The sequence below is a fragment of the Ylistrum balloti genome, unplaced genomic scaffold, assembly GCF_031769215.1.
Source record: "Ylistrum balloti isolate Yb309-2 unplaced genomic scaffold, AGI_CSIRO_Ybal_v1 Utg370058, whole genome shotgun sequence".
NCBI lineage: Eukaryota > Metazoa > Mollusca > Bivalvia > Pectinida > Pectinidae > Ylistrum > Ylistrum balloti.
This window is the reverse complement of record NW_026782107.1, coordinates 533,881-546,056: the sequence shown is the minus strand read 5'-3', so window position 1 is coordinate 546,056 and position 12,176 is coordinate 533,881. Positions and strand designations below refer to the sequence as shown.

Below are 12,176 nucleotides of genomic sequence, written 5' to 3'. Positions count from 1 at the left end.
TCAAAAAACAAGGATTATAGGCCTACATTTTCGCATGCTTCACAATACACACTGTTAGCACAAAACCTGAATAAATTATCAATTTGGCTAATACCATTAGTTGCTATAACAAAGCATTCTAATCATTTTCACAAATTTTAACAACTAAACAAGTGTTCTGGAATGATACCATATCAATCATCATTTTCTTCTTCGAGGATCTGTAACATTTGGAAGATAATACTATTTTGGTGTAAGAGAAACTCTGAAAAACCAGTCTTGAAATTTTGGTAATTTTATATAGCTATAGACACTGATTTTTGACATAACCACAATTTTGCAGTAGTAAACTTTTCACACACTAGAACTGTTAAATGAAAATTGTAGCACTCTGGGACTCTCATATATAAACCACACTAAGTAAGTGCACATGGAATTATTGTAGATTTTCTATTTTTTACCAAACACTAGAATACGCCAATACATTTTCATTACCAACCATACAAATATTTGAAGTTTCCTTAAATTCACTTTCCAAAAAAAATATTGAAAAGGAAAATTTTCTGTGTTGACACAAACACGGGACTGAAGAAAGTGATTTTACAGAAAAAAAGTTTAATAATGATACAAAAGATACAATAATGATACAAACTAGTTTTCAACAGATAAACCAATAAATGTTCAATACAAATCATGATGGCACATTTTCAGTTCTCTAAAACCATTGTCTTAATCTAAACCACATCAACTTTGTTTTATATCAATAAACCTTATTTGAGTATTGTTTAAATCATCATTGATTTCAGTTTTGATCAACATTCATCTTTTGGGAATTTATTGTAACTAATAATTTGTCCTCTTTAGAAATTGTCTACAAAATTTAAAGCACTTTCAATAAAGACCTTCCAGTATTTATATCACATACTTTGTCTACTGATGCACTGTATATGATAGATTTGCTTCAGATTGAGTTAACATAATAGAACACATGGTTTACACTTGATACACATAAAACAGGATAGACTTCATTTTGAAATTTTGAACATACATCTGAGAAATATTGCGTCCTTTTCTACGTTTCATCTTCATCATTTTGATCTCATTCACAAAGATACTTCATAAAATTGTGGGATTCTTTCGGGTGGAACGGCAGGCTACCGCATTTTAGAATATATCCTGAATTTCTTCATCATTAATCACAATGACTTTTTAAAATATTTTAATGTGATTTGGGTGAACTTGATGCATTAAAAGTAAAATTTCCCTGTAGACAACCTCTTAATGTTACACTTAAATATTAAGCAGATATATTTTAGAAGGAATTATCAGACTCCATTTAGACTGAACAGAGATGGCTGTCCCTCTAGCTGAGTCGCATCTTCTTATTATTGTCTGAACAATCCACTGTGTCTGTGTCCATCACCTCTGTCAGTGTTATAGAGGGTGCCATCTGTTGCAGCAAGGAACTGTGGGATAGCTGGCCAAACAATGTCGTCAACAAGGCAACACCATATCCTGTTGCTCTTTCTCCCTTTAAGGAAAGATGAAGTTACTTCATCAATCATACACTTATTAAAAAACAACCTACAATGTGTGAAAATCTTGGTATGTCACAGGGATATCATGCAAAAGAATCATGTGTCTGTGTGACTTTGATTTCGTCATATTAAATTAGTACATGTTCTCATTAAGAAATAGGAATTCAGCCTCCAAAATATTCACACTCAAACTGCATCAACAGACACAAGTCAAGTTATGATTTTTACTAGAAAGCATTACATTGTTATGAAATCATGTTTGACAATGACACCTTGACCATACACTAATACATACACTTTTGAGAACTTAACTACTAGTTTTATTGATGTATAATCTTCACAAAGATTTTTTCTGTTCAATCATTTCTCCAAAATTGCAACAGTAAGTACTGTTTATGGTCATTTGACAATCAGACAGATATAAGCTAGTTTGAATAAGTCTGTCAGTTGAAAATAATGCTTTTATAAATACTTAAGAGACACAAAATCACATTATTGGATGTTTGTTAAAATGTTTATCCTCAATGATTTAGGTAGGTGCCAATCAGTCAAAAAGTACACAATATACTTACACTATGAACAGGATAAGCCATATCTATATGGAGCCAAGTGCCAGGGTAGTCAAAGCCAAGGTGTGAGGCGATAAACAGACCAGCACAAGATACTTGTGCATTAGCCCTATCCTGTTACAAAATATAAAATATATGATATAAATATTCAGGAATCTTATCCATACCATACTCATATGTAACAGAAACTCACCTGTAGTTGTCCATACAGGAAATCATACAATTGTACAGTCCATACTTGTGTGACATATATGTCTACTGAAATACTAGACCACACCACAAAAGGACATACTGTAGAACAAGAAATATTCATTGCGTAGAAATTATTTTGTTCTTATGGCTATAGACAAACCACCAAAATAAAATGCAACAAATAAGACTTAACAGAATTATATGTATGATTATAAATTATTTGTGGAACTTTTAACCCTTGATGTCTCAGGTTTAATCTACCAAAGAAATAAACCCATGCATATTTAATGTTATACATGTACGTTAGATAGAGTAACAAGCACTGGAGGTAGCACAGAGCTGTGACCCGTTAACTACTGACCATGCTTCACATAATTAAACACTCTACCACACAGCCACACATGCTAGCTATTGGACTATGCTGTTGTAATGTCCAAATCTTTAAACCATCACACTCCATAAAGAATAAGGCAATTGCCACTCAGATCAAAGAATGCACAAATTTTGGGAAATTGATTCATTTTGGAGAACTACAAAAAATATGGAAACACCGGTCTAATGAAAGCATACAATGTAGTCTCGCTTTTCGTTTGATCGTCATTTGTAAACTATGAGTCTGTTGCATTTGCTAATAGGTAGCAAATTAATCAAGACTGAGAGAAACTTAATAGAAGCTCACAATAATCTGTCCCACTGTTTGCTTCAGGAATAGTCACAAGTTATTTTCTATAAATTCAATTTAACAGAAACCTTGACCTCTGAAAAACAATACCTATACGAGAACTTGGCATAATAAATTCCTGATTCTCTGGGGGTCACACTCACTTTTGCTCTCTGTACCACTGAAACATATGGCAAAATTGAAGGTTTCCTGTGTAACACTTAGTGGACAAGACCAGTTTGATCATTTCATGTACATCAAACAAATCACAAGGTTGTAAAACAGTTTGTTGTAATGGCTTTGAAGTTGGGTGTCGCTCCTTTGTACTCTTCAAAGGAGCACATCAGCCTGTGATCAGTCAGTTTTTTTCTCCCGGTTCTCGCTCTAGACCAATCAAATTACTTTGCTTGAGCCTTCAGTTTTGCCATGACATATTCCAGGGGTGCAGAGAGTAATAGTGACGCAACCCAAAGAATATCAAGAACGGGCAAATAATGCCAATGTAAACATGAAGGGAGATAAGAGTTGTAAAACTTACCGCAACAGAGTTCTTCATATCAGCCACAGCACTAGCAAACTCACTGTAGTGGAGTTCTGGGCTGTAAGGCATTGGATGAACAAGGTCACCACTGGCTCTGCCTGCCTTAACACTAGCCAGCTCTATATCCTCATTGTTGGTCACCACAGAGGCATGATATTTCCCTAATAAAACAATACAAAATAACACAAATTAAACAGGATTTAAATCATTCTGACACTCCATTCTTCTCATTTATCACACATTATCACATTTTATAGGGTTTAGTGATAACACTTACTTACCAGTCTACATATGTTTACTGTTCATTCCTTAACTTTTTCAACAATTTCCAACTGAATTATTTACAAACTACTACACACAAAGAAGAGTAACTACTATCATTATAGCAGGGGCAATTGTGGCCACATCCTAAAGAGAATGCTGTTTATCAACATAAATTTACCTCCAACAACCTGTAAACTATACCTTGAGCAATGTCACCATACCTACAAACACACCTGTATATACTTACCTCTATCTACATCCTGAGTATCAGATGATGTCACCATACCTACAAACACACCTGTATACACTTACCTGTAGTTATATCCTGATTACCAGATGATGTCACCATACCTACAAACACACCTGTATATACTTACCTCTATCTACATCCTGAGTATCAGATGATGTCACCATACCTACAAACACACCTGTATACACTTACCTGTAGTTATATCCTGAATACCAGATGATGTCACCATACCTACAAACACACCTGTATATACTTACCTCTATCTACATCCTGAGTATCAGATGATGTCACCATACCTACAAACACACCTGTATACACTTACCTGTATTTTATCCTGAGTACCAGATGATGTCACCATACCTACAAACACACCTGTATACACTTACCTGTATTTTATCCTGAGTACCAGATGATGTCACCATACCTACAAACACACCTGTATATACTTACCTCTATCTACATCCTGAGTATCAGATGATGTCACCATACCTACAAACACACCTGTATACACTTACCTGTAGTTATATCCTGAATACCAGATGATGTCACCATTCCTACAAACACACCTGTATACACTTACCTGTATTTTATCCTGAGTACCAGATGATGTCACCATACCTACAAACACACCTGTATACACTTAGCTGTATTTATCCTGAGTACCAGATGATGTCACCATACCTACAAACACACATGTGTATACTAATTGTAGCCACACCCTAAACACCAGTCAATGTTGTCATGTCTATGCCAAAACCTATATAACCCTTACCTGTAGCTATACCCTGAGATCCGGACAATGATGCCATATCTATGTCCACACCTGTATTCACTAACTTTAGCTATACCCTAAGCAACAGACGATGTTGCCATATTTATGACCATACTTGTTTACACTTACCTGTAGCTATACCCTGAGCACCAGTCAATGTTGCCATATCTACGACTACATCAGCTTTCAGATCTTTTCTAGCATATGCTACCTGCAAAGGCAAACATCCGTTTAAATCAGTAACTTTCTCTTGAAGGTTGACTGGAAAAGAATCTGTACGGCAAAAAATACATATAATTTAGTTTAAACCATGAACTATTTGAAATTTCCAAAATAAAAGATATTTATATTCCCTAAAAGTCACATTTTAGAATACATCCACACAATAGTTTTACAACATTATCAATCAGATATTCACAGATTCACTAGAAACACTTACCCCATCTCCTAAAACAAGACGCCCTTCTGCATCAGTATTGTTCATTTCTACTGTTCTGCAAAAGATAAATTGAGTGATTCTGAAAAAACGAGTTGTAAAAATTCTAATTTTGAGATAGGTTTACAAAATTCTAATTGATATGGCAGCAACATCAGTGAAATACATTCAGAATCTTTTTGATATGCGTTATTTACCAAAACATTTCTTTCAATGAAGGTTAGTCCATACATCCTAAAAAGTACCTATATGTCTGTGCATTTAAAATCATTAATCCTGTCATGCTATATAAAGTGGCGCAGAAACTGTTCAGTGTCCTGCACTTGTCTGTCTAGTGAAACACTGGTTTGAGAACTGACCTGCCTAAGTATATGGTGAGTGACCATTTGTATACTAACCTGTCTGTGTAAATGGTGAAACACCTAATTGTGAACTGACCCGCCTAAGTATATGGTGAGTGACCTGCCAGAGTACATGGTGGAGAATTTTTTTAAGTATGATCAGACTGACTACATGGTGAAGTACTGATTTGAGTACTGATTTTTCCTGTGCACATGGTGAGACAATGGTTTTGTTAATTGACCTGTTTGAGTACAAGGTGAGACAATGGTTTTGTTAATTGACCTGTTTGAGTACAAGGTGAGACAATGGTTTTGTTAATTGACCTGTTTGAGTACAAGGTGAGACAATGGTTTTGTTAATTGGCCTGTTTGTGTACAAGGTGAGACAATGGTTTTGTTAATTGACCTGTTTGAGTACAAGGTGAGACAATGGTTTTGTTAATTGACCTGTTTGAGTACAAGGTGAGACAATGGTTTTGTTAATTGACCTGTTTGAGTACAAGGTGAGACAATGGTTTTGTTAATTGGCCTGTTTGAGTACAAGGTGAGACAATGGTTTTGTTAATTGACCTGTTTGAGTACAAGGTGAGACAATGGTTTTGTTAATTGACCTGTTTGAGTACAAGGTGAGACAATGGTTTTGTTAATTGACCTGTTTGAGTACAAGGTGAGACAATGGTTTTGTTAATTGGCCTGTTTGAGTACAAGGTGAGACAATGGTTTTGTTAATTGACCTGTTTGAGTACAAGGTGAGACAATGGTTTTGCACACTGACCTGCCTGAGTACATGGTGAAGATATCATCTGGTCGAGCTGCTATCGAAGCTACCGCATTCTCTGCCAGGCAGAACACTGCATGCAGGTTCTCACTGAAACCCTACCATCCCAACAAACACAAACAAGGTTAACAGAGTCAAGACAACCTATACAGACAACAATCACCTAACCTAGGGGGTAAATAAAGATTCTTAAGAACACCATAATCATTTTACATTTAATAAGAATGAATATTTGTTTATGGTAAGAAAGATTTAAGGTAAATAGCATGTTTTAGATTAGTAAAAAAACTATCATTTGATAAAGAAACAATTCCAGTTAAGATAATAAAATCTATATTAATATCAATTATGACAAACATTTAGCCGGATTTTTAGGAGCCCTATACCTGTACATACCATTTTGACAGCGGCATAAAAAGCTCCCAGGATACCAGCTGCTCCGCCACAATCTCTCTTCATCCCACACATACCTGTCTACAATGAACTTCCAGTTGATATATCAGGTTATAGTGATAATACTTAAGGAAGAGGATCATACACAATTGGCCTATTGAACACCGCATTTAATTTATGACATAATCTATGGATTAGATATGGCATGTTTAATATAAAATTTGATATGATATAGCATCATCTGTAATATTCTCCTTATTTGTAACAATCATTGATATAATAACATTAAAGGTCATTCCATATAAGGCAGATGAATTTTGACCTGGAGAGGAATTCTTTTGCAGTCATGACAAACATGACATTTATATATGTTGTCATAGTTACGTTATTATACGTCTTGCAATTTTTATGACATCAAAATGTAACATGGCCCAGCAGACATTTTACTTAGGAATAAAATAATCCAACACTCAACTACCTGTTAGAGATTTCCTACCTTAGTTTTGATGCAGAGGCCACCAGAATCAAACACAATACCCTTGCCGACCCAAGCAATGCTCTTAGTCGCTCCTGCTGGTTGATGACTAAGGATGGCAAGAGCAGGAGGATGGTCTGCTGCTTTTCCCACAGTGTATAAACCTATGTAATGGTTGTTCCAAGTTATTTGTAATCAATGAATACAATTCATGTGATTTTTTGAAATCAATTTGATTTAAACACAAGCCAATGATGATGATTTTAAAATAACATCTTAAAATTTTCTTTATTCCTCATAAAGAAAAGTCACTTTATTTTATTTATTATAATGGTGATTCATTATCAACTGACAGGTTTCTCAACAGAACTGCACAATGAAAGCAAGTTAGGAAATAAAAAAAAAGAGAAATATATGAAGTACAAAATACATGAATAATACCTTTTGATCAGCATTTGCAGACCCAAAGTTATTACATATGCAAATTATATGGGTGCACAAATTTCAAGGATGTTTTGCAATATACATATTTACAAAAATACTTGTAGATATTTTTTTCGTTGTTTAGTTGTTAGACCAGTCTTGTTAATTATATAACAAATACAATATTCATTTAATCAAATGATGCTAATTATGACACATGCATTTCCCTATCGAATTTCAACCCTTATTAATTTTTCAAGAATCCTAAAACAAAATTGCATGCATTACCGAAACTACATTTCTGAGGATAAGAGGTTTTTTTCTTTTAACAAAAGTGAAGGAGCCAGTGATTGACCTCAAAACACATGTTTTGTTGGGGCTAAGTTTCCTCTTATCTACTGTAACACTGAATAGACAAGGTACCTCCAAATCCCTGCCTATCTAAATCTTCGCCTCTGATGATCATTGGACGTATATTGAGCTCATCGCCTACGGTTTGGATTTCCTGAAACAGAGTTCCTAGAGATGAAAGTTCTTGCAAAAAGAAATATACAAATAAATCCTTGAAAAAAAAAAAACCAAACAAACAAATTGTTAATTCTAACAGCTGTGTACTACCCAAGAAGATTAAATGCCAGTCTTGTTCAAAAGATATAAACACAAATAATTTAGGCTACATTAACAATTCCTGAAAATAGGGCTCCACATGGGATAAGTATATGCTGAATTATTCAGTAATTGACTTGACTGGCATCTGGTCTTCTGACCAGTTAATTATTGCCTGATATTACTTATACTAACTTTAAGGAAACCATCAGTGTGCATTTCTGAGCATGGAATATCAACAATCTTTGCTGCAAGTCGCACTCCTTTAGCTTCTGCAGCAAGACATGCTAGGTCTTGTTCAGTCAAGTGTGTCTCATTGCCATCACCGACCAGGAGGAATTCAACAGTGATGGTGCGATCTTCTGTTGAGGCATTGGATTTACCATTAAATAATGGAAGAACACGGGCCACAGCACAACCAGATGCCAAAACATCACCCCTCTCACAAACAATCTATTGGAATACAAAATTTCATATCTTTTGTAATATGATGTATGTTATCAATTTTCATTTTTTTTCAGGAGTAACTTTATTTTTTTTATTGAGTCATAACGTAAAAAACGCAATGAACTTTGAAATAAACCATACAGCGGTTTATGCCAAGAGTTCACCCTGTTTTTTTATCATGTATTATGGATCAATAACACAAAAAATAATTAAAAGTAAAACCTACCAGTTTTATCAAAAATTGCAATATTTCTTACATTTATAATGGACTCCTTTCTATGAAAACTGTCCAATCAAATGCAACGTTTCAAAATGTTGTCAGTTTTTAATGTAATGGGATGAAAATAAAAAAATAGCAAATGAAATATTTATTTCATAGAGGATTAAACGATTCAAGTATTATATACTATGGATTCAATCTGGTTTCCAAACTAATAATTCAATTTACAAAGTAAAAATAAAAGATATAAACTATCATCTTTTTAAAAAACAGCAAATTTAACTGCTCTATTTAAGGGATACTTACAACAACATATTCACTGGTACTGTTTCCAATAAAGGTCTTTACAACCTTGGACAGAGCGTGTGCTCGAGAGGGTGTGTTGTGACGACTACACTTTGTGGGCAGAGCAGCCACTGCAGCATTGTTCAGCCAAAGTGGACAGGAATCTGTCGGGGAAGGGTGAAGGCCTGCAACTGCTTTCTCAAAAGTCTTGAAATAAAAAAATACCATTAATAACATGGGAATGACTACAGCAAGGCAGCATTTATGATTCCTGAAACAGCCAGATGTCTTATATTTATATATATATATATGAAGTTTATGATACAGCTGTGTTTTGTATACAACTGTATAAAGTAAACTCCAATGACACATAATTTTGATCTGAACACAAATAATCAAACATAAATGCTCAGCTCAGTTTCAAATGACTGACAGCTCCTCACATTTCAGTTCAAATACTTGCCTATAGTTATGTGCTTATGATTCAGTAAAAATTGTCTAAAAAACACAAAATAATGGCATTGAAATCCATTACATACATAACTGCTCAGTTGTTTGCAATTTTGTATTCCTTGTTAGAGAACTAATATCAACAGACTGGATTATTTGTTATTGTGTAGAAGTTGTTTTAAGATTTTAACACATTTGACCCCTGTTACCTTTAAGAAGAGAAAAGGTAAATCACATTGACAAAATTAGTAACCCTTCATGCCTGCATTACACAGTCCAAAGCACCTAAACCTTTTGGTTATTTAGAAAAAGTTGTTTAACAATCTTGCCATATTTAATACCTGTGATCTTGAAATTAAGTCAAGGTCAATAATACATGTATGAACAAAATCAGTAGCCCTTCATCCCAGCATTCTAGAGGCCTGTTATCAGGACCCTGAACCTTGTGATAATTGAGAAGATTTTGTTGAAAGATTTCAACACAACTAACTCCTGTGACCTTGTAACTATGTGGGTCAAGGTCATTCATTTTAACAATTTTGGTAGCCCGCCCTTCCTTCCAGCATGACACAGACCCAATATCAGCACCCTGTGCCTTTTGATTATTGAGAAGAAGATATCTAAAGATTACAACATATTTGACCAGTGAGCTTGAAAGTGGGTGAAGGTCATTCATTTTAACAAATTTTGGTAACCCATCATCACAGCATGCTATTAGTAAAAATCAGCACCCTGGACCTTTTGGTTGTTGAGAAGAAGTTGTTTAAGATTTCACCTCATTTGACCTCTGTGACCTGAAAAGTAGGTGAGATCATTCATTTTCACAGGCTTGGCAGCCCTTCATCCCAGCATGCTACAGGCGAAAATATCAACACTCTTGGCCTTTTGGTTAATGAAAAAAAATCATTTGAATGGCAAGTTTAAGCATGGCGGATGGCGATGAAACATGGTGGCTATAGGTAATTCTGACCATTCAATGATCTAAACACATGAATGGTGAACATGAAGTTAAAAAAATTCTCACAAAATGTTTATTATCTTTTTCCAATAACATGTCCAATCTAACCCTTTTATTTTCTTACACACCTCAGCATCCACCCGAGGTTCCAGTTTCATCTTAACATCATTGAAAGAAATCCTGGTGAGGTTCTTCACTTGTCCTACTATAATGACTGGCGAAGTCTCAGGATTTGTCTCCGACAACTTCCCAGAAAATATTATCTCAGTTGACATTTTAGCAGACCTGTTAATAAAAGTACAAACATGTCAATGATTTTTTTTTATTTAGAGTAAAAAAAAGTATTGTTTTAGGTGTTTCATATCAATATTGGAACTATTATTAAACCATAAATTATAATCCCCCCTCCATTGATATTTCAGACCAAATCTGGTTGAAATCAATGCAGACATTATTTTAAATCAAAATCTGAAAACTTCTCTTTTGGGGCCCTACCCTATAGTCTCCAGGGACCAAATAAACTTTGTTTATACATTTTATGATTACCCTCCTCCAATGATGTTGCGAGCCAAATTTGGTTGAATTCAGTTTAAGCATAGAAGAAGATTAAGCCATTTTGATGTAAAAGTTTATGCATGACAGATGATGTCATGTGCAACATGATAGCAATATGTCATCAATATCTATGTAATGATAGTATAAAGTATATTTCTTGCAATTGTAAATTCAGGGCTCTTGATCTGCCAGATTTGGGGCCGAATATCGGCCCCACTCCCAATGCAAAATAGTATCTTCTTTCCCAATTTAGACCCCAAGTTTCCCAAATTCTAAGCAAAACATCATTATTTTTCCCAATTCAAAGGGCCCTGGGCCCCAGTCCCACAAAGGGAGAGTGAGAGCCCTGAAATTTCATTACACCAATTCCAGTCTACTTTCTCAGGCAATCTCCTTTCTATATAACAGCTTTTTAACTCTCCCCCCCCCCCCCCCCCCCCCCTTCTAGTTCCCGATCTCTTATATTAGGCTTATACTTTCATCATACACCCTTCACATCTTTCTCTCTCTTTTCTTCCTTCTCCCAAATGATGATTCCTCCTTGGGACTTATCTATATCGGACGTTTGACAATGTCCCTCGTCGGATATAAATGTGTCCAATGGAGGAACCTCCAAGCGGAATACTCCTTTAAAAAAAAAATTTTCAAACTAAAGTAATTTTCTGAAACAATAACCATCCTTGTTTTCTTTCTATTGTTTTCAACAACTTTTCATGCTTAAAAGTGGTATTTTTCGAAGAATGTTTACCAAAGACAAGTGCAACGTCAAACACCAGATCAGCTTGTCTAAAATGTCAATCATGCAACTAGCCAAACCGCTTGGAAAACGATAAACGAAAGCGGACTGACAACAATTACAAACCGTAACAGAATATGATGCTTTATCATATTTTCACGTGAAGTTATAATGCAGTTTACAGTCATGAATTATGTCTTACTCTTATACTCACTTCAGATGTCTTCTTTTCTGATACAAAGTTCACTTCGCAAACAACCTGTCCCAGCCGGTAAGAACTGAGAGGAAGTTGAATAATTCAACTACA

The 12,176-nt window shown here is 34.9% G+C and overlaps 1 protein-coding gene across 1 annotated transcript; it reads right to left on the bottom strand.

Annotated features, from left to right (window-relative positions):
• Positions 1-803: 803 nt before the first annotated feature.
• Positions 804-12,131, bottom strand: LOC132549435 (probable aminopeptidase NPEPL1). The gene is made up of 13 exons (XM_060213371.1): positions 12,084-12,131; positions 10,707-10,863; positions 9,192-9,377; positions 8,414-8,671; positions 8,036-8,117; positions 7,211-7,353; positions 6,718-6,795; positions 6,319-6,419; positions 5,206-5,260; positions 4,896-4,977; positions 3,478-3,641; positions 2,090-2,200; positions 804-1,510 (listed from the first exon to the last, which is right to left on the bottom strand). Exons 2-13 carry the CDS (start codon positions 10,851-10,853, stop codon positions 1,343-1,345), a joined length of 1,575 nt encoding a protein of 524 aa, XP_060069354.1. The 5' UTR covers positions 10,854-10,863; positions 12,084-12,131; the 3' UTR covers positions 804-1,342.
• Positions 12,132-12,176: the final 45 nt, after the last annotated feature.

Bases quoted from the DNA above. Each gene is read 5' to 3' on its own strand.
- LOC132549435 (XM_060213371.1), bottom strand. From the start codon at position 10,853: ATGTCAACTGAGATAATATTTTCTGGGAAGTTGTCGGAGACAAATCCT. The intron at 8,672-9,191 runs GTAAGTATCCCT...GTATTCCAATAG, and splicing joins GTACCAGTGAATATGTTGTT to ATTGTTTGTGAGAGGGGTGA. The intron at 6,796-7,210 runs GTAGGAAATCTC...AGTTCATTGTAG, and splicing joins GCCTCTGCATCAAAACTAAG to ACAGGTATGTGTGGGATGAA.